At 40.5% G+C, this 23,925-nt stretch overlaps 1 protein-coding gene across 1 annotated transcript; it reads left to right on the top strand.

The window, feature by feature from the left end:
- The first annotated feature begins 2,701 nt into the window (after positions 1-2,701).
- On the top strand, positions 2,702-23,793 carry LOC308101977 (kelch-like protein 23). Its single transcript, XM_080451545.1, has 13 exons — positions 2,702-2,843; positions 6,789-6,871; positions 8,208-8,408; positions 8,771-8,905; positions 9,419-9,610; positions 10,422-10,565; positions 11,241-11,400; positions 13,551-13,679; positions 16,071-16,217; positions 17,852-18,055; positions 19,337-19,480; positions 20,409-20,580; positions 23,409-23,793. Exons 2-13 carry the CDS (start codon positions 6,809-6,811, stop codon positions 23,656-23,658), a joined length of 1,941 nt encoding a protein of 646 aa, XP_080307671.1. The 5' UTR covers positions 2,702-2,843; positions 6,789-6,808; the 3' UTR covers positions 23,659-23,793.
- The last annotated feature ends 132 nt before the right edge of the window (positions 23,794-23,925 follow it).

Raw genomic sequence — 23,925 nt, 5'->3', positions numbered from 1 at the left:
AAGCTGATTTATTTTTCTCTTGTTGTTTGGTTTCATAATGAGGGTGATGGTATGTTACCTGTATGTGTAAACATCAATGCCTTGCAAGTTTATTTTTAGTTTGTGTCACTTTGTGTGTGCCGATGTATACAGCAAATGGTTCCTCTTTTTGTTATCTTTGTTTATTTGCTGGACAAGTTGCTCTGTATATATTGATGATGCAGAAAGACAAACATCTTTGTTCCACGTTTGTCTCCAGGGATTAATGTAACACATTGACAGTTTATTCTAGGTTCAGTCCTTATACACACACATAATGGCCCGGAGGGTGGATGTGAGAACCACACATCCACTGGGTCTGTAAAAAGTTATAGACTCTAATCAAGAGCACGCATACTTTTTTTTGTTCTTTGACATATGCTGTAAATATGTTCATATTCTGGTGATAGATAGTGCCTTGTACTTACAGTATGCCTACTGTATACAGTATATTTTGTAATGTTCATAATACACTGCTGTCCCGGTCAGTTCAAGTGATGATGGGCTAGGTAAGCCTACTACTTTTATTTTTTATATTCAGTCTTTATTTCTTGTTTTCCTCTTTGTTTGTTAAAAAAAATCTTGTTTGTAATCTTGTGTCATGCCTTTTGCAGTGATGCTATTTCACCCACATTCACCATGGGGATCAATAAAGACCTAGATCTATTAATGTCTTTTATGTTATGTTTTCTTTTATGGATTTCTTTCCTATTATTACTTAACCCTGAACACATACACCCCAGTGGTTCCTCTTCATTCCTCCAACCTGTGTTTTATCTCCTGATTATCAGTAATTAGGTGAACTTACTGTATATGAATGAATGTCTCCAAAACTCTTGTTTGATGAAGACTCAACATGCATCCAAATGTCATTAATATAATTATATGATTGCCTTATAGCCATGTGTTAAATATATCCTACCAGGACCTCTAGTACTGCTGGTTTTATATCCTACCAGGACCTCTATTACTGCTGGTTTTATATCATACCAGGACCTCTATTACTGCTGGTTTTATATCCTACCAGGACCTCTATTACTGCTGGTTTTATATCCTACCAGGACCTCTAGTACTGCTGGTTTTATATCCTACCAGGACAGGACCTCTAGTACTGCTGGTTTTATATCCTACCAGGACCTCTATTCCTGCTGGTTTTATATCCTACCAGGACCTCGAGTACTGCTGGTTTTATATCCTACCAGGACCTCTATTCCTGCTGGTTTTCTATCGTACCAGGTAGCTCATTGCATTCACCTGGTCTTCCACATAAAACAAGGTTTAGAATTGGTACAATATATTTTGATCATTTTTATTATGGAGCAATTAACTGGAGCATGTAAAAACATCTATCATGAACATGCTAAATATATATACACATTTCAAATTAATTGATGTATCCAAGATGCTTGAGCCTTCTGACAAACCTCATCTCTATTATACTAATCAAGGCCAAAGGGCCTTGATATTTTAATGTTTATTGAAACCCTCAATGTGATTATGTGAACCATGATGAATTATCCTCTGTAATGAGAAGTTAAATGAAGGACTTTACAACACAGTGTTAAAAGATTCTAGCTTTTATAAAAGCCATAGTTTCACGTTGGATATATTTAGATACAGATTTATCCACAATGCATTGTTTTCTATTCAGTTCACTCATTGGAATATATTGTTTCTGTTGGGGGGGAAACCTCAAAACTCCAAAACTGTTACTTTTCAGGATTCAAATTCAAAAGCATCAAAAGTGGCAGATCTACAAGCTCAAACTGGGTAGCTTCGCACCGCGTTTCGAGCTTGTGGATCTGCTGCTTTTGATGCTTTTGTGTGACACTGTAGTATGATCAAGTAGGGCATTAATTTTATATACATCTTTTTTTATAAACTAAGAGTTAAAATATGGAGATAAGAGGTTTCTGCCCAACAACGATATTCCAGCTGCAAGATGGTGTGATTAACATGAATGGGTTCAATAATTTAGAATGCAGTCCACAATGGACAAGATTGTTCTGATTATTATGTCTTCCGTAGAGGTTGAGTGTCTTGCTCAATAACACTGGGACTCTAACCCAGGGGGAGCTGGGGATCGAACCGAGAACCTTGGGATTCCCAGCTAGCTGACCACTCTACAGTGAACCAACACACTGGTTCTCAAAGTGGGGTCCGGGGACCCCCAGGGGTCCTTGAGGGGGTTCCAGCCAGGGTCCCCAGCTAAATGAGTTAATATAACAACAAACCCAGTTTAACCACTATAGCCCTTTTTTATACTTTGGCTATTCGAAAAAAGACAACGCTGTGAGCTTGTAGATCTAATAAAAAAATGCATAATCAAAATAATAATAGAATACAAATTATTTTTCAATAATTTAGCAAATGTTTAACAACACAAATCTCTTTTCAAATGAGGGTCCGAGGCCAAATACACATTTAATGTAGGGGTCCTTTCTCCTTTGGCATGAAAATATTTAACAAATTACAGTTTACAGTTTCTCAAGTTCAGGCTTTCTTCTTATGAATCCTTCTAATTGTTTTACGAGAAAAAGTATTTTTTTGATTTATTCATTGGACTTGTTTTGTATTGACGTGGTTTGTGTCCGGAACCATTGTGTCCGGAACCATGGTACTGCTTGTGTTGTTGTCAGCAGGACACAGTTAGTGGTGACACAGCTCCCTTTAAAATGGACAAGCGGCTGATAGTTTGTTATGATTTTGTTTGGAATCGAAACGCGAATATTTCGTTGTTTGTTTATTTAACATAATTTATAACAACAGCATTTCATTGCGGTTTGTTTGGAGCGGCTATCGTGATTCGCACCGGTGACGACGAGGTATGTTTATTTGAGCTGTTAGTATTTTATTATTATTACATTTACTTGTCCATGCTGTCCTAAACTATTACTTAAAATAATGAAGAGACTCATTAAACACAGCAGGCAAGACACGTTTATCTGTAGCCCTAGCCCTGAAACTAGCTGTAGAATACAACTCTCGTAGACGTATTTATGATTCTGACGTTTTCAATCTACGAGAGTTGTAGGGTTCACGCCCCATGGAGACAGGGACGTTCTGCACTATACCCCGTAGACACTCCAAACATGTACAAATTGAAAATAAAGGTGCTTACCCCCAAGCTCAAAATGTTAACTCTCGCTACGGAGTAGTAGTTTAATATAATGATCCATATCTTTCAATAAAGAAGTGTTTTAATGCCGTCTGTGGCCGAACGCCAGTTTTTCACCCCCGTTTACTTCCCGTTTACATTTAGTGTAATTCCGGGTTTCACCGGATGCGCCCCGTCACTACCGCCCATTGGGAACTTCCGACAGAATCGGCCACAGACGGCATTAAAACACTTATTTATTGAAAGATATGGATCATTATATTAAACTACTACTCCGTAGCGAGAGTTAACATTTTGAGCTTGGGGGTAAGCACCTTTATTTTCAATTTGTACATGTTTGGAGTGACTACGGGGCATAGTGTGGAAAGTCCCAGTCTCCATGGGGCGTGAACCCTACAGCTCTCGTAGATTGAAAACGTCAGAATCATAAATACGTCTACGAGAGATGTATTCTACAGCTAGCCCTGAAACATGACTGTCAGACAAGCGTCATGTGAACCATGGCTACTGTAGCCCTGAAACAGGACTGCAGCAGTTCAATGTGCTTTACATAAAACATTAAGCAAAAGTAAACACATTAAACCGCACATTTGAATTCATTAAGAGTTAAAAAGTTAAACTCCTATAGGACCCAACTACTGAGCAAAAAAAAACACAAACACACACACACATAAAGGTCATTCATTTGAATACAATAAAAACAAAATAAGTACAAAATGGAGATTGAAAAATAAGAGAGTAAAATGACAAAATAGACTGTGCTGTATGTGCACTATTAATAGATTGAGTGAACGAACGTGTAGATTTATTTATGCTATTTATTTTTGCACAGCTATTTATTTACTTAAATTTGTGCCCTATGGCATGCCAGTCATAACTCTGTATTCTTTCAGAATGAGATACCACTGTGATATTAATGCTATATGTATGCTGCACTCAGTGATGTGTAAATAAATAGCATATACTAATACAGAATGCTGCTGTCAGTGATGTGTAAATAGTATACAATAATAATTATGAATGCTGCAGTCAGTGATGTGTAAATAGTATACAATAATAATTATGAATGCTGCTGTCAGTGATGTGTAAATAGTATACAATAATAAATATGAATGCTATATTTATACTGCACTCAGTAATGTGTAAATCTTATACAATAATAATTATGAATGCTGCAGTGATGTGTACATCTTATACAATAATAATTATGAATGCTGCAGTCAGTGATGTGTAAATCTTATACAATAATAATTATGAATGCTGCAGTCAGTGATGTGTACACTGATTCTTACAACCACTATTATGGTCATTGTCAGTGTTACAGTGATAACAGGTTCTCTACTGTAAGGGTTCGCAAACTTTTTAGGCTGCGACCCCCCCCCCCAGTATAATAATCATATGTGAACTGGGGACCCCCCCCCCCCCCACACTGACAAGCACTTGGAATTCGACTCGGTTCCATTGATACATATTGTGAAAATAGCCGATTTACAAGTGCTAGGCGTTGTAAGCTTGTAGATCGGCTATTTTCACAATGTTTGCCTCTTTCTTACGTAATATTTGGCCAATTTGGTTTTAAAAATATCTTAAAAGTCATTAAATTGTCACTTTAGAAATGTGCAGATACCCTGTATACACTTATACTGTATGTTGGTTTGTTTACTGTTGAGTGAGAACACAATGTTGCACATTAAGCTAATCATCTGGGGACCCCCCTAAACAATTTGGGGACCCCCATGGGGGAGTTTGGGAACCCTTGCTCTACTGCACCTCTGTGGTCACGTTGTGTGTTACAATAATAGCAGTTTTAGCATTTATTAGGGGACACTCTTATCCAGAGTGATTTCCTAGTGCAACATCAGAGTAAATGACATGAACCCTAGTCAACAAACAGTCTGGGTAAATGATCACATAGAGAGTGCAAAGACAACAGTTTAGTGCTTCAAAGAAACTAGGATACCAGGTAAACATCAATCCTAGGATCTGTCAAAACGGCATGTTATCTAAATAACAACACATCTGAATAACAATAGCATGTGAACAAATAACATGCATAAAGCTAATATCAGCATAGTCTAACCAGCATTTATACCACAGTTTGGAAGCCAGGAGGGAGAAGAGTCTGGGGCTTTGGTTCTCAAAGTGGGGTCTGGTCCTTGGTGGGGCACCAGGGGGTCTCCAGCTAAATGTCTTAATAATGTACATCATATCTATTATCTTAACCACTTTATCCATGTTTTATGTGTTGGCTATTCACAAAATAGCAGATATACCGCGCTGCAAGCTAGTACATCTGCTATTTCTGAACATGTTTTAAAAATCTTGAAAGTATTAGATTTTTTTTAACACAAATGTTTTCTTCTGGGGGTCCCTGGCACATTTTTTCCCCGCAGCCATTAAATCAATTTGGGGGTCCTTGACATGAAAAGGTTTGAGAACCACTCCTTTAGGGCATGTGGCTGATATGTTACTTAATGCCACAATACACAGAACGTTGAGTGTGCATAGGAGGCATAATGATGCTTACATTTGCACTCACTGAGAAACATTTCCATGTTCATTTGTCAAAGAAGAGAAAGAATCATATAATAATACTAAAACTGCTCCAGTTGCCAGCCGTAGAAGACTGGTTGACTGGTTGTACTGGGCAGCTCCCAGTTACAAATGCATGTTAACTGAACCGTGTGTAGGCAGGAAATGACTGAAACATACTTGATATGCTCAACAAATCTCCCCTGATTAAATAAAGCTTCAGTATATCAGATGAATAAATAAAGCTTCAGTCTATCAGATGACAACATAATTAGCTGATAAGTCAAGCTGTTTCTTTGCATTTTAAATGTGGTGAGAGAGTAACATTTAAAAAAAAAAAAGTGAAATATCTGTTTAAGATGTGATGGTGTTGAGTCATTTGATCGTCTACTCAGGCTTTTGTGAGCCCCCCAGACAGTTTTTAAGTTGCTTGATTCAGTATTTAGATATTTGATATTCATTTTATCAGACACACCCCCTTCCTATACAAACCCAGTAACTTCAAACTCCATTTTAACATGTTAGATTCATCATCAAAAACACCGGTCCTTGGTTCTGGTGAGTGGTGACTCACCCTGCCCTCTGTGAGGGGCCGTGTTTTTTGAATACTTTTTTCATTTATTTTATTTAATTTGTTTATTGTATTTATTTATTTTTATTTAAAATAATAATAATAAAAAGTAATGAAAAAACACAGTCTCCTCACGCATTAGGACAATATCAGTCACCAGAACCAAGGACGGGTGTTTTCGATTAATCCAACACACGCCACCTTCCTATACAAACCCATTGTAACTTCAAACTCCATTTAAAATGGAGTTTGAAGTTACAATGGGTTTGTATAGGAAGGTGGCGTGTCTGATAAAATGAATATCAAATATCTAAATACTGAATCAAGCAACTTAAAAAACTGTCCGGGGTGCTCCCAAAAGCCTGAGTAGACGATAAAATTGCCCATTTAAAAAAGAAAAGTGAAATATCCCTTTAACACAATACAACCTCATTTCACTATGCTTATAGCCTAAATGGAATTAAATTGCTGTAATCAACAGCTGATTTTTATTTAATTTTATTATTACTGTGTAACCAGATGTAACAGTAATGTGTGTTCTCTCTGCAGACACGACCCTCACCTCAGCCATGGCTGCTGCCTGCCAGAGTGGATCACAGGCTGCCAAGAGACTGAGACTGGACACTGACCATGTGAGAGAGAGTTGTGTGTCTGTCTATCTGTCTTGTCTTGTCTTGTCTTGTCTTGGCTGCATTTTAGGAGGTTTAAAGCTGTTTGGTAAAGGTTGGTGCAGATTGGAAAGGGTAAGGGCCTTTAATATTGAGGGTGTTTAGGGCAGATTGATGCTGACGGGAGGGTAAGGGGTAGATGACAGACATTACTCTAGAGTACCCTACCAGGTCAATAAGCTAACTGGAAAACCAATGGAGTACAGCAGTCCTGATGTCACTCCCACTACCCCTGGGTCACGGAAGTATTTTTAATTTCTATTGAAAGGTATAAGAACTGCTTTGCAAAAATAAACGGATCAGCCGGGCGATTCTGTCATTTATGTGACTCTTTGTCGTTTATGATATTGCGTTACATTTGAAGGTTTGGAGACAAATTTTTTGATAAATTAGTACTTTTTCACTGTCAGTTGATGCTTCATATACATACAGTATGAGTAAATTCGCCGGGCTGATTCGTTTAGCTTTGGAACACAGTTCGATCTAAGATTCCCCTATGGGAATTCCAATGCAAAAAAAATGACTCTGTGATCCAGGGGGATAGCGCCCTCTAGCGGCAGTGATATCAGACTTCAGTGCTCTTTAGGAAACCTATAATGTGTTGTGTTGACTGTGTTGATTAAACTGTCACTGAGGGACTGACGAGAAAGAATATGACATTTCGCAAGGTACACAAGGACTGTTTTCCAGCCACATTACCAGATCAGCAACATTACTCACAGATGAATAGTTCTTTATAGAGATGTACTGATGCCATTTTTTCCTTACCGATTCCGATACACATAACTTGCGGTATCGGTCGATACCGAGTTCCAGTCCGATACCAGTGTGTAAATGAAAAATAATCTAGAACAGTGGTTCTCAAAGTGGGGTCCAGGCTGGGTTCTCTCTGGGTTCCTTGAGGGCGTTCCAAATGGACCCTTACAGGTCTGTATTCTCTGTAACTCTTGAGAGTGTCAGTGTACAAATGGAACCAACATTTGTACACTTTCAGAGTCATGGGGGTCATTGCAATTAAAAAGAACCACTGATCTAGGAATAAATAAAAATAATAATGTAAATTGTACAGTAAGAATATAAAACGGTAGTGAAACATCAATTCAAAATGACTGTAAATGAAATCTCATCATGTGATAAATTACAGGGTATCAGAATGGCATAGACTGGCGTACTCGCCGATACCAGCATGTTAGATGGTATCGGCAGCTATTCCGATGCTGGTATCTGTAACGGAACAACTCTAGTTGTTTATTTGTCTGATTTATAAATCTCCTCCTGGATGTTGTCTGTTGCATTTCAGGAGGACGACACCAGTGTACCTCTATCCTCAGTGGATGATAGAGAATGGATGTTTGTGGATTCCAGCCATCCTAACAAGGTGTTAGAGGGCCTCAACAGGCTGCGGCTCAACACTACCTTGTGTGATGTGATTCTGTGCTGTGAGGGACAGGAATTCCCCTGCCATCGTTACGTACTGGCCTCCTTCAGCCCTTACTTTGAGGTAAAATACCACACATTTATTGACCTGCTGCTGTTAAACCTGTGGTTGATTTAAACAGTTTTCTGAAAAATGTATGTTGCTACAGTATATCAGTGTTGCTCAAACTTTTGCATGTCAAGGACCCCCAAATTTATATGTATTTGGCCGCAGACGCCTATCTCAAAATATTTTGTGCCAGGCAGGGACCTCCAGAAGCAAAGATTTTAGTTAAAAATGTTCGCTTTAAAGATGTGTATACATATATTCAAAGATTTGCCGCCATACATGTTCAAGATTCTTTCAAAAATTGCAGATCTACAAGCTCATAGTGCGGCACGAAGTGATGCGCTATGAGCTTATTCACCTTATTTCAACCTGCACAGGCAATGTTTACGTCAGGCATGAGGGAGTCCACACACGAAAGGGTGACCATCAGCGGAGTGGAACCTCAGATGATTGGTTTGTTGGTGAACTATGCCTACACATCTAAGGTGTCCATCTCCTCTGCAAATGTGCAGGTAATGTATTATCATTAGGATTGAGTACTGAGAACCGGTACCATCACATCCTATACTACCGATACCCTATAGTAGTATAGTACAGAATAGGTAGCGTTTTGTAGTGCTGTGTAACCTGTGTGACTATTTAGAATCAGTGCAAAGTAATGCAGCACTGTTGCAGCATGCTCTCAGAATGTGTGTGTCCCTGTAGTACAACATTGTTCAAAAAAGGAAAAAATACTATTAATGTCATTGGCAGTTTTTTTTGGGGGAAAGTATCAGTTCTGGCACCTTTTTTAAAGCAAATAACAGTTTAGCAGCGGTTTAGTACAACATTGTTCAAATTGGCCTTGGCGAAAAAATACGTTTTTGTATTGAAAAGTATCGGTTCTGGCACCATTTTAAAAATACCAGTTTAGCACCGGTATCGGATCAAACCTAAACGATGCCCATCCCTAATTATCAGAAACAATTCATTGTCATGTTTGTCCTATTGGTGCTAAGTAAAGATATTTTGTTCATTTTGTGTAGGCCCTGCTAGCAGCATGCAACTTGTTGGACGTCACGGCTGTTCGACAGGCCTGCTGTGACTACATGCTGCGTCACATGGACATGAATAACTGTGTAGGGGTTTACTGCTTTGCCGAGGCTCACTCCTGCAAAACGATGGAGAAACGCAGCATGGATCACATTCTGCAACACTTCAGTGTCATCTACCAGCAGGTCAGTCAGTCGTTGAGGAGTCATACATTATACAAGTTGTTTGTTCCGTTGTTGGCTTGTTTTCTCCGATAGATAGATAGATAGATAGATAGACAGACAGACAGAATGTTTTATTATAGTGTCCTGCACCACAAGATGCTCAGCCCGCATGGGCTTACAAGACACTCACAAAATTAACATACACCAAGATAAGATGTCTACAAATAGAATACATAAACATATTGATTGTCCAGGCTGTGAATTACGGATACATCGTTCTCCAACGCAACTGCCATGGTCACACAATCGCTGCTCCACATGAATGATTGCCCTGTACTGTATATCTATCTATCTACCCACCTCAACTGCCTATAACTTAGTTTTATTTGGTATTACTCAACCTTTCACCACCACAACTGACACAAACCTGGGTAGAAACATTCACTTAGTCATTGTTCAGTGATTGCATATATATTAATAATCTACACTACAGTCACACGTCCATTTCATTAAACAAGCTCGGAAGTGGGTTGCATACATCTAGTTCGTTGCTGGTGCTGGACACAGAGTTCAAAAGAATAAAAGTCTGCACAACATCATTGCTCCTAAAAGTGTTTTTTTGTACTTTTTGTTTGTACTAAAACACAGAAAAGTGGTACAGGTGGTACAACGTTTAGGAGCAATGCTGTTGTGTGTACTTTTATTCTTTTGAACCATTTCATTAAACAAACCATCCATCACCAGTGAGCACTTTAAAAGGAGAAAAGGTTACTTCAGTATGAAGTATGTTCTATCAGCTAATCTACTGTATGTTTTTTTTCTCTACTAATAGGAAGAGTTCCTCTCTCTCTCTGTGGAAAGACTGGCAGACATTCTTGCCAGTGACCACCTCAATGTGCCCAAGGAGGACATGGCGTTTGAAGCTGCCATGTTGTGGTTGGCCAAGTGTCCTACCCGCAAGCAGAACTTTGAAAAGGTCAGTCACGTTGCCAGACGATCGGTGGTCTCCGCTTATTGAGTGTACAGCACTTTGGTTCAACACTGTTGTTTTAAATGTGCTCTATAAATAAAGTGGATTGGATTGGATTGATACGTCTGGGGACATCTAAATGTAAAGGTAGTCGCTAGAACGGCGTCTGCTGTCCAATACATGCTTGGCATCTTGGTTATTTTCTAGTAGATGTTTTGTCCCTTCTGCCTTTCCGGCAATAAACAAACTGCCTCGCTGATGGGACGGTTTTAGTGTATACTGGGGACTTCATGTATTGTCTTGGTGTTATGTTGTTCTGGGCTATATGGTTATGTGTTGAACAGACTGTGAAAATGAACATCCCTGAGGGAACAATGAAGACATTCATATTATTATTATTATCATCTATATATCATCTCTGTCGTGTGGAAACCTCATATGTCCAAAACTTTTACTGTTACTTTTCAGGATTGAAATATGTTTGATGCTTTTGTGTGACACTGTAGTATGACCAAGTAGGGCGTTAATTTACGGGGAAAAAAAACCACAAAAAGTATAAAGGAGATAAGAGGTGCCTAACCGACCGCAACGATATGGTATTAGCTGTTACTATACATGATTGTTATATAATGATGTTTGCCCAATATCCAGTATTAAATAAAGTGTTCTATGTTCTTTAAGGTGCTGGAGCAAATCCGTCTGCCTCTTATCAGTCCCTCCTACCTACACACTGTGATTGAGTCTCTGGAGGTGGTGAAAGAAAACCAGGGCTGCCAGAGGTTCATCTCTGAGGCCAAGGAGCGACCCGACTGTAACACAGCATGCCCACGCAGGACCACAGGTACCCTGCTGAACACACGCATGCATGCAGCTGATGCTGAGGCAAATTCCCACAGTGTGCAAACATACCTAATAGGGGTGTAAAGATGAACACATAATGAATCGGAAATGTATTTTTAACATTAATGATGCGACATCGATGTGCGGACCAGAGCATACTAGCGGCGGTTAAAGCAGCACTATGGAACTTAACTCTTCTAGCCTGGATTTGAACCTGGTTTCCAGCTAAAGTGCTGACATTTTTAGAGCTCAAATTCATGTCAGATCCTGTGTCTAGGTGAGACATGACCTTTGACACGATCTAAATGTCTCAATAGAAGAGCAGGGAGACAAAATACAACCACCACAATTGTAAAAGTTATATTGTATTAACATACTCTACCATACAGACTGGACAAAATTACAGGTTCTTCATTAAGCAAATGTTACATAGTGAGGCTGTAATGATTAATCACCAGGTTCCAGAGAGAGGGGGGAACTCGAATAGCGAGTGTGGTTCAGCCAAAACCTGTCACTTGCGTTTCAAATCGTATTGTATCCTTTGATTGGCTGGTGAGATAAACATAGGTATTTATAAACATAGGCCTGCCGTGTGAATCACGGAGAAATGTGAATGTGCACTTCTGTTGCACATTCGAAGATTCGAGGATTTCTTTGTGTCCCTCTGTGAGACCGGGCATGCTCAAACATGTGGTGTGCGGCCCCGACTGGAGAGGATTGGAGCGGCGGGCGGTCCTTGCTCCGAGTTTGCTCCTACCTTTTTATAAGCCCTGTTTAAAATCGCACCGCCGCTGCAGCTCCGCTCTGCTCGTATGCTCTGGTGGGGACCGCTGGATCCACTTAAGCCCTAATGTACCTCATCATTAGGGCTGTTCCAGGCTCAGGATTTAACTAGTCGAATCAGATTCAGGATTTTAATGTGAGTATTCAACGATTCGTTTTTATATCGAAAATAGGTCTTTATGACCTTATTGGAGGCTACAATTGCAAGTGTTTCAGTGCTGATTTAGAGCACATTACACAGTGAAGTGCAACAGAGCCGTATGAATATTTTTTTAACATTTAAAAGCAATTAATCCGTTAACTACATGATGGCAGACTGCTTATTTTAATTGACAACAATCCTTCAGACTACATACAGTTCTGAGCGCAACGCTACTGTATCAAAGAGCTATGTTGCACATCCAGTATTGTAATAGCATTACTCTCTCCCATGGTTATAGTTATAACTTATAACTCCTATTCCACTAGAAGGACATTTGCCCACTCTGCAGGTCTATTTACAACTCGCAGTAGTAGGCAAGCCATGTTCTCACCTGTTGGTAGCCTGTCAGAATAACAATTTCTAAATAGAGCCATGTAGGACTCTGTCCACTAACCACACCTCCAGCTATTTGTGTTCTCTTGTTTTTGTATAAAAGAGACACATGTCTGACGATCGAGAGGCTGCATTTGCATGGGTCAGTCTCGAGAGCTCTCGCCTTTTGTATAATAAATACATTGATTCATTCCACTCTACCCTTGTGGGAATTTCATTTTATACTGAAGTAAGGTTCATTCCTGCGATGACAGTAGTCGCTGGTGCAAGACAAAATAAATAACAGTAAAGAGAGCGAACTGTTGTGTACCTGATAATTACACCGCAGTCAACTCCACGTGAGGTCTTATTTACATCTGAACAGTGTGATAGTAGCTTGGCTGCCACAGAAGAAGTATTTCCTCTCAAAACGGCGGATTTCATGATTAGTCAACTGGTTTTATTTTAAAATCTACTTACAGGAAGTAGATGGACAAAATTGACACACCAGAGCTAGTAACTGACTATAAAAAAAACAAAAAAACATCAAGGCTCGAAGCAAATAATTTCCATCTGAGGTGGTCTTCGACTGACTATTTGAATCGTCGACTGAGGGGGGCAGGCCTACTCATCGTATGATGAATAGCAAATTGTGCATTGTGACGTGTTGTGAGCTTGTGGATCTGCTACTTTCGCTAAAATGTTAATTCTTGGTGGTTAAAACGTGACACTGAAACTCAACATCAATCCAGCATGCCGGTGAGATGGTCTCTAATTTGTAAATAAATGTGGTTTCTCTACTTCTCTACTTCTATACTATGTCCCACCTGCTCCTTCTACCCTGCTTGTTGAAGTGATCGTGATGATGGGATCTGAGACTCGTGACGTCCAGAAGGTCGAGAGCTTTGATCCCCTGACCAGTCAGTGGAAGACTCTGGGACAACTGCCACTGAAAGTATACTGGCATGCTGTGGTTATGTCAGGTGAGGATTACTAACCGAGTCAACCAACTTACTGTTTTACCTCTGAACTGATCTGTAGCGTTGTAGTCACATACTTACTGTAAGTAGAATGCAAAGAGAAAAAGGCAGTGCTTCAAAGAAGCTAGGATACCAGGTAAACACAAAACCTATTATTTTGTCTTCACAGCATGCTATCTAAATAACATGACTCTTTTGCTCAAGCAAAACAGATTTTTTTTGGTTGAACTTACTAAACTGGTTTTGAATAGAAATTATTTCAAGTTTGAGAAGCCTCCGTGGCAAGGTGTCAGCATGGGGAGTCCCTGCTCTCCCAGTTACGCAAATCTGTTCATGGGGAAGTCTGAGGAGGATTTTGGATACAACAATAACCCTTTTTCTACTCTGTTAAGATTTTGGTTCAGGTTTATTGATGCGTTGTGTATTTTCACTGGTTCCCTTGAACAGTGGCAACAGTTTAAATCATATATCAATAGTAGAATGCCCACGATCAAGTTTACCTTGGCGCATAGCCAGCAGTCTATTTATTTTTTGGATGTAGTTATAAATAAGTCAGAAACTACAGTATACAGGAAAGAAACAGACCGTAACAGCTTTTTGGATTCAAGAAGGGCCTGCCATATAGTCAACTAATGAGAATTAAAATAATTAGCAGTTCAGACAGTGACTTTGAAGGACAGGCTGCTGACCTGTGCTCAAGGTTCACTGCCCAAGGGTATGGAAATGGCATCTTAACCCATTAAGACCTGAAGCCGATTCTACAAAATGTCTTCTAAATCCAGTACAGTATTTTGAAAAAAACGTATGTTTCTATTCTATATCAGTGGTGCTCAAACTTTTTCATGTCAAGGACCCACAAAATGATATGTATTTGGCCGCCGACCCCCATCTCAAAATGTTTGGTTCCAGGGACCCCCCAGAAGCAAAGATTTGAGTTAAAAATGTTCGCTTTAAAACAATATATTCAAAGATTTGCACACATTTTCACGATTTTTCAAAAATAGCAGATATACAAGCTCATAGCGCGGCACCGCCAAAGTGTAAAATAATGCTTTTTTAGCTTAAATCTAAAAATGACACAGATGCGTTGTATGTGCAACTAACTTTTTCACCTGTCTCTCCAAAGACATCAGACAATGTATAGAGAAACACTGGCACATCTTGTCTAGTGATCCAAGTATTCGTCAGGTTTTCAGAGAGAAGCCTTTATTTGCCCACAAGAGGGCCACAAACTTGAGAGAGACACTTGTCAGAACTGACCTTTATAATCCCCCTCAACACCGTTTAACCATTAAAAAAAAAAGCTAACATGTGAAAAAAAAGCTTTAGCTTCGATGCTATCTCAGAATAGATGTAGACCCATTTGACAGAGCAGAAACATAATTGCCTTCCTTGATGCATTAATGAGCAGCTGGACACAGACACACACCTCCCTTCTGCAGTGCTCTTGACTGGAGTCGGTCTCATTTCTCTCCAAAAGTCCTTGAATATGATGGAATATGTAATAACTGTGATTATGGTACTGTAAGCTCACATTTCATATCACACACACACCATACCATACCATACCTGTAACTTACTTACACTTATGTACTGTTGAATCTCACAAGTCACTTTATTTGTTAGGTTGACTAACCTTTCAGCCCTGTAGTAGCCTGTATTATGTATATAGAGTTGGCTCTGTGTGATCTTATGAATTGTATATGTAATTGCATTTGTATTTCACATGGCACCTGTCCTTTCCTGGTACCCTATGAATGATATCGAGTCTTCATTGTTAGCTTTCAAGGTGATGACAGTTTGCAGTGCACCTGTATTCAGTTGGACTTGATTGCATTATACTATTTATACCTCACTTCATGTAGTCTTGACACAACACTGAGGAAGACCTGTTTGGTTGAAACGTGTCCGTTGTTTCTGTCCGTGAGAGGCTGGATATTTCCATCACTTTTATGGTTAGGTTAGGCATAGTGTTTGTGAGGTTAGGGTTCAGTTTAGGCACAGTTAGGGTTAGGCATATAACCACGCCCACCTGGGCGAAACACCAAAGAAAGGGGGAGTCCCGTTTGATTACACCAATGTAATGGCATTTTCTTTGAGTTTTCAACCCCCGAAAACTCTGTTGCCGTCAAAACGGAAAGCACATCTGATATTTTGAGATTTTGCCTAAGCAGTGATGTACAGAACTGTAGTAACTACACAGTTATAATAAAGCTGGTGAAAGCATGGCATTTCTTGGCTTAATAAGTGAACCATCACAGTAGTATAGAAGATGAAGAAGACAGACTATACTGTATGTGAAGACATTTTAAGTTGTGTATGCGTGTGAAAATATTTGTCTTTAACATTCAAGGCATAACTTGTTGGTTTAATTCCGCTCTGCTTCCACCATAGGCTCCTTTCTGTATTTGGCCGGAGGATTCGTCACATATAAAGGTTCACGGCGCAAAGGTACAGGCAGTAGAGAGATGTGGCGCTATGATGTTGACCATAACTCCTGGTTGAAAATGGCTCCCATGAATGAGCCACGCTTCTTCTTAAGTAAGACTAACTGCTGTCAAACTGCTGTACATTCACTGTATGACATTCTATTTAATCATATTAATCTTGTCGTCCCTATTTGGGGATTACCATTATACTAGTAGTAATCTTCCTCTTTACATTAGGACAAATAGAGAATTTCATGTCAATTATTTATGCAGTTATATTATTGAAAATTGCACTCATTTATTCACTAGCTTCTGCTTGGGATATCTTGAAAAAGCGCAAAATCCTGTCTGCTTCACCCAAAACCTTTAATCCATTTAGACCTGAGGCCGATTCTAAAAACGCCTTCTAAATCCTGATTATTTTTTCTGAAAAACATAATTAAAAAATGTCAACAAAAAACATGTTGCTATATATATATATATATATATATATGGCATTCCAGGTAAATTGGAAGGAGAGTTTTAGGCGCGGGCGGGGCTGCGAGGCGGGGCTTTGATGCGAGGACGACGACGACAACAACAACATAGCAACCAGGAAGCTATAGTGCTCTAGCCTAGCCAGCTCCCAGTTTACATTAGCTGCTAGCTTTGTATAATATGTAATAATAATAATTTGAATACCCAAATTCAGCACCGGCCTCAGTGGCGCACTTCGATAATCATTGGACTCCCCATCCACTACCACTGGGAGTCTTGGTTTGAGTCCCGCTTGGGGTACATTTTCAAACAACCGCGGACTACTTTTTTTCACCGATAAAGTATAGTTTTGGACCATGACGGAGGCGAGCCGACTCAGCAGACCTTGAGGCCAAGGAGGCGCGCCCAAGCGCCTCCAGGCGCGAGTGCCCGCGCCGACCGGCCGATGGTCTGCTAGTCAACTAAGTGCCGTCCGAGTTATGTACCGATAGGCACAGAATCGTAAATGATGTTGTGGGGACTGCGTTTGCCCCTCTATGGTTTGCCCCAACTGCCACTCACTGCACTAACATAGCCCGCCAGCCCCGCCCCCTCAGGCTCGCCCCCTTGTGCTTCAACTGCATGGAATAAGGCTGTTCGCGGGTGTGTGAGTGTGTGTGTGTGTGTGCGTGCGCGAGCGTGTGCGTGTGCGCGCATGCGTGTGTGTGTGCTCGTTTGTGCGCGTGTGCATGCGTGTGTGTGTGGTGTGGGACTCATGTCTGGCTTGCATTGCCCTCTAGCGTTGGTTCTACAGAATTGCCTGGGGGGCGGTGAAAACAAGCGCCCCTTTTCCAATTTACCTGGAATGCCAATTTACCTGTAACATATACATATAGCAGCAGCTAATATTACACAAAAGGTGTGCCCGGATTGAAAGGTATAACAACGTATAGGTGTCCAGGTCTAAATGGGTTATGGGGCATAAATACAATACAAACATCACATATCCAATGAAATTAACTCATTTGCTATAACGTTTGACAGTGGTAGTAGCTATATGTTTATAATTTGGTCCTATAACATATGCAGTTTTTTTTTTTTTTCACATTAACTTCATTTCAATTTGAAATTCAAGTTGCCCTGCCTTATACTTTGTTTTGCACTAACCGTTAATAGATGTTTCCGTTGTTAACCAAGCAGAGACTGCATAGTGCATATGGCCATGGTCATCAGTTGTACAGATCAGTTTTATTTGTATTGTTTCCCTGCTCAACCTCTCCTGGTCCATAGGGCTGGTGATGCTGGATGGATATGTGTTTGCAGTTGGCGGCCAAGGGGGTAACAAGAGTGCAGACTCATTGGAACGCTACGACCCCAAGACCAACACCTGGCAGCTCATAGAGTCTGTCGGTGTGGCAGCCTATACTGATGTCAATGCTGCGGATTATATACCTGCTACAGTGGTGGCTCTAGATGGACTGCTCTATTTTATTGGTATGGGATATGTTTATGCACCTGCAGGTTCATGAGGTTGTGTTGGTTGATGTGATGCAGCGATAATCAACCAGGGTTAGGGGCCCACTGGTGGGCCATGAGGAAATTGCAATTGGGCCCCCAACTAATTGGCAAACACCACAATTTCAATAACACATTATACACAATACACGAATAAATTATATTAACACATCGAGTGCCAGCATTTTTTTTTAAAGGGGTACATCCAGTGCCAGCGTTCTTACCGTTTACGCCGATCTGTTTAGAGCTGCAGAAGCCACGACGAGGACCCGGATGTAAACAAAAGGTGTCTCCGCGATGGCCGAGGGTCCCGTCTAACGACTGGAACAATAATATTTCTAACGCGATCCGCCATTGCAGAGTGATCGTGCGTCGAAAATGGCTTTTTTTTACCACTGTAAAAAGATATGGAGATATGGACCTTTTTTTCAAGATCCTATCATTGGAGCGACGTTTTTTGGACTGGATTCATATCCGTCTATTCCATTTTAAAGGGTCCTCAGATCATTCCTAAGTTGCGTTAGAGCGCCCCTTGTGAAAAAAAAAAAAAAAAGATTGATTGATATCAATAAGTGGGCGCCGGCGTCTGATGGCAAATCTCGCAAACGTCCTATGTTTACTGGTGCTAGATCCCACGAGAGTGTGTTGCTGGGACAGAGAGAGGTCGATAATAAAGTAGATTTTCTCCTGATTTGTGTCTCTGGAAAAAAAGCCATGTTATCATATAAATCTTGGGAATCTTGTGTGTCTTGTGACGATCGTGTCCAATATTTAGTTCAGTGACCATGGGGCTAAAGAATGGTTCAGAAGCTGTGTTCACGTTCACGCTTCCATTAGAAATAATAGACTCCAACCTGCTTCCTGACACGCTCAGGGTCTCGTTAATTCTAGATGTAAGATGTTAATCACTTTAACCGTGGTGTCCCTATTTTAGGAATGTTTTCAAAAGATTTCAACATTAAAAAAAAGTTCAAATTGAATTTTTAAATGTTCAAAAATAGCATATATACACCTTGCAATGTGACACTCTGTGAGTTTGGTAGAGCTGGTATTTTCACTATTTTGTTGTACAACAAAGGCCTAAATGGCAAATAACCACATGGTTAACTGAGAAGGACACTTTGTGTGAGTACATGTGTTTGTTTTATGCAGATGCATAACACTTTTGTATTCATCCTTCTCTTGAATTGTGAACGTGTGTGTGTGTGTGTGTGTGTGCGTGTGCGTGTGCGTGCGTGCGTGCGTTCTCCTGGACCCTAGGTGGCATGTCCCCTCTATATAAGAAAAAACCCCATGTGGCCAAGTACAACCCTGAAACATCCGTTTTGACGGAAGTCGCTCCTATGCAGGTTCGGCGTAATGATCCGGCTGCCTGCGTTCTCAATGGAAAGATCTACGTTACAGGTATCATATCTGTTCTTAAGGCTCTTAGTGGTGGAAGAAGTACTCAGCTTTTTTTACTTAAAAATTGCAATACCAGAACGTAGAAATACTCTGTTGAAAGTAATACTCCTGCACTCCTGCTTAATGTTGTTTTTTAGCATTACCGTTATGGAGCGGATAAAAGCACCACATTTAGCATGAGACTTTTTTAGGACCTACTGAAGGATTTTAGCCTAGGAGCCCACCAGAAATCCACCAAAATCTTTTTCATATCCATTTAAAAAAATATTTCAAATCTGCAAAGTAAGGAGTAGGGATGCAAATTATCGAGTAATTCTTTAATTGATAGTTGATAATCTTTATCTAATTCTAATCTAATTAACCAATTAATTGATAAGCGGTGTTTTTTAAGACCAAAAGGAAGATTCTTGTCCGAAACCAAAAATGAGTGCAGAAACATAATTGCCATGATGTACAGTATATAACATTAACAAGCGTCAACGTGCATCAGCTGGACACAGACACACTCATTTATCTCCAAAAGCCCTTGAATATGATGGAATATGATTAAGGATTACTGTGATTATGGTAAGCTCACATTTGATATCACACACACCATATCTGTAATCCCCCCCCCCCCCCCCCCAAAAAAAAAGAATTTGATACATTTAACAGAGTAAATTCTTAACGGCAGATAATCGATTATAGATTAATTGTTAACATCCCTAGTAAGGAGCAAAAGCTTTCAAATAATTGTACTGATCAAAAAAATTTACTGTTTGCCTCTGAGATGTAGAATAGAAGTAAAAAACACTCAAGTAAAGTAAAAGTACCTCAGCAAGTCCAGTACTTGAATAAATGTCAGTTCCATAATAGACTCGCTTCAACTTAGTTTGGGCACGTAATAGAACACACTAACAGTCCTTATGCTCTTCTTGGTTATCTATAGGTGGCAACGTGGGTTATCCTTATAGGATCATGGCTCGCTCAATGGAATGCTACAACCCCAAGACCAATCAGTGGACCATGTGTGCCCCCATGCCAGTGGAACGCTACATGCATAGCGCGGTTGCAGTGGATGGAAAGATCTATGTGCTGGGAGGGCGGGACGACAAGGACAGGTAACACACGGCTGCTCCACGAATGTCTGGGAAAAGGAGTCTTCTTTTCCACACCAGAGGTGTGGGTTGCATGTAATTAATTTCCAACAGATTCCCAAACCTGTTGTTTCAAGGAGCGCTGGTTTAAGTTCATTCAACGTCCTCCTGTGTGTATGCCATAGACAACAGAATATGGATGATGAGCACCGCCACGTGACCCATTGGTTTCTACAGACCCGTTTTGAAGCCACTTTTATGGCATATTCAAATCCACCATCTTGGAACTTCCGGTCTCGAAAAGCAACCGCAAACTAATGCTATTTCTGCAATGGCAGTGAGGGCAGTTATTCACTTGGTAGAACCAGTGGAAACTCAAGAAACACACCCTACTTAATCGTTAATTAAAAAATGTGTGGGACCATAATTCACTAAACACATCATGATAATTGAAAAGAGACTGTTAAACTAGCGATTGAAGTGTTTATGAAAATGTTTACAAAGGTAATAAAATCAATTATAAAGTCCGGCCAAAACCTCATTCACTTGAATGGAGTAAAAATGCTTAAAGGGATATTTCACTTTCAAAAAAACTTTTGGTCATTTTATCGTCTATTCAGGCTTTTGTGAGCCCCCCAGACCGTTTTTAAGTTGCTTGATTTAGTATTTAGATATTTGATATTCATTTTATCAGACACGCCCCCTTCCTATACAAACCCATTATAACTTCAAACTCCATTTTAACCCGTTAGATTAATCAAAAACACCCGTCCTTGCCTCTGGTGACTCACCTTGCCATCCTAATACATGAGGGGGCCGTGTTTTTTCAATTAGTTTTTTCATTTATTTAATTTAATTTTTTTAATGTATTTCATTTATTTCATTTTCCAAAAAAAATATTAAAAATAAATGAAAAATGTAATCGAAAAAACACGGCCCCCTCACGTATTAGGAGGGCAGGGTGAGTCAGCAGAACCAAGGACGGGTGTTTTTGATTAATCTAACGGGTTAAAAATGAAGTTTGAAGTTATAATGGGTTTGTATAGGAAGGGGGCGTGTCTGATAAAATGAATATCAAATATCTAAATAATGAATCAAGCAACTTAAAAACTGTCTGGGGGGCTCACTAAAGCCTGAGTAGACGATAAAATGAGCAAAAGTTTTTTTGAAAGTGAAATATCCCTTTAAGTAGCCAGCAATAGGGGAAATAGCGACATCTGCTGGGCCATTAATCAGAACTACACGCTGATAATGACTTCCTATTTGGCCTCAAATCCAGCAGAGCTTCCTTGGCGCCTGGTGTAGGCTGGTGAGGCAGTCCCTAGCGAGACATATACTTTGTATAATAGCCGATGTACAAGTTCACAACGTGTCGTGGTTGCAACCGTCGTGAGCTTGTACGTCTGCTTGCTATTCTCGGCCGGTCTCTGCACGCAACGGATCATACATTTGGCTGCTAGGTGGGCAGGCAGGCTCTGGTGCCATGGTCATGAGGAGCATCTCCCTCTGTGCGTCTCGCCGCTAATGACAGAGACTAGAGGTTTGAGAATCGCTGCTATTGCTTTCACACAATAGAAAACAAGGAGTATATATTTCATCTGGGAACGATCACAGTTATCATCGTGAGCCTTCTTCCTCCGCACTGGGTGGAAAACGGCATCTGAAAGTTTGATGGAATGCATTTACACTTGTGAGTGCTGTAACTGCTGTGACCACTTTTTCACTGCTATGCATCTTATGAGCGATCAGGTTCTTTTGAAGCCTCAGCGTAACTTGTTTCAGGTCCTGCCCTCGGGTAGGAGATATGGTGCCTCTCTATTTAGGAAGGCAAAGGGTAGTGCCAGTTTTATCCCCTCAGCCATTAGGCTTCTAAATAAACACAAACCCCCTAATACCTCACCTGATCCACCTCACCTGGTTGAACTGGACTTGCTCGCTAATGCCCCCCATTAGCACACACACACACGCACACACACAGGCACCTGGATGAGCTGGACTCTGTGCTAATCGCTCCATGGACTTACATACATGCACACACACACACACACACACACACACACACACACACACACACACACACACACACACACACACACACACACACACACACACACACACACACACACACACATGAAACATACAAACACATGCTGGGTGCTCCACAAGTGTGGAGAGGACATTGCTTTCTTTTAAAGTCTCTTTTACATTTTTAGAATGTTTTATCTTTTATAGAATTGAAGTACTTTGCTAGGTGTTTTAATTGTGGTGTTTATTTATGTATTGTCTTGTTGAATGTATGCATTGACCTGAGCAAAACAATTTTCCCTTGTGGATAATCAAGACATCTAATCTAATCTAATCTAACCTGACTCCGCCAGATGGAAGAAGCTTGCTTCACACACTTGTTTCACAGCCTACTTCCATCTGGGACCCGTTTTTTCAAGCTACTTGGCAGTTGATTGGATGGGACAGTCTGTCTTTCATCGTCTGGGCGTGCTAACTCCAACCAATCATATTGACGTGTCTACATGACGTATATTAGCTGCGCCAGCAGTAGTTCTTTTGTATACTATTCAACCATGATGAATCGTGAAATAATGCAATAAGCGCTTCTCGATGGCGTCACATCCGGTCTCGCCAAGATCCCGCCCCTAGCAGCCGCTGATTGGTTCGCACCCGCCGCGGTGCGGTGAAGCGCCAATCTCTGAGCGATCCCAGATGTAGGCTGTATTGTGAACCTATGAACTCGATACCGCCCCATCTGGTGGAGTCAGGTTAGCCTGTGCGTGCACACTGGCTCTTATCAGTGTGACGTTGTCTGATAAGGGTTCCATTTGTCTTTCTTCATGTAGGTATCCCCAGAACATCGAGCGCTACTGTGAAGAGACGAACACGTGGGAAACTGTGGGAAAGATGACTTCTGGTCGCTACAGACTCATCTGTCTCTCTCTCAGGCTGAGGAAAGATCATGCACCCGTGGTTGATGATGAAGTACCTGCACCTGTGGTTAGGGTTAGGGTTGGGGAAAACGAGCATTCTGTTTTTTCATACGATGAAGAAGATGATGATGATTATGAATCTAACAGATGGTGGCGGTGGTAGGGCAATAGATGACAGTAGGATCTGTGCCCTCCATTGAGGGAATCGTTGTAGTAGTGGGAAAAAAAAAAGTGTAAATAGCAGATCTACAAGCTTATAGATCTGCTATTTTCACTACCGTTGTGTGACTCTTGTAAGTAGGACATTAATTTACGGGGTAAAAAAAACAAAACATTTTGAAATATGGCGATACTGTATGAGGTTTCTGCCCGACAGCAACACAATTATGTTCTTGGATTAATTAGCCCTGTTTTCATCGGCACATGGTTC

Source organism: Gymnoscopelus braueri (genome assembly GCF_963280865.1).
Source record: "Gymnoscopelus braueri genome assembly, chromosome: 2".
NCBI classification, from domain to species: domain Eukaryota; kingdom Metazoa; phylum Chordata; class Actinopteri; order Myctophiformes; family Myctophidae; genus Gymnoscopelus; species Gymnoscopelus braueri.
This window is presented reverse-complemented; position numbering and strand designations above follow the sequence as displayed.

What these genes read in the sequence shown, in the direction of transcription:
- LOC308101977 (XM_080451545.1), top strand. Translation starts at nt 6,809, where the DNA reads ATGGCTGCTGCCTGCCAGAGTGGATCACAGGCTGCCAAGAGACTGAGA. An exon ending in TCTCCTCTGCAAATGTGCAG is followed by an intron (nt 8,906 to 9,418) that starts GTAATGTATTAT and finishes CATTTTGTGTAG; the next exon opens with GCCCTGCTAGCAGCATGCAA. An exon ending in GCAAGCAGAACTTTGAAAAG is followed by an intron (nt 10,566 to 11,240) that starts GTCAGTCACGTT and finishes ATGTTCTTTAAG; the next exon opens with GTGCTGGAGCAAATCCGTCT.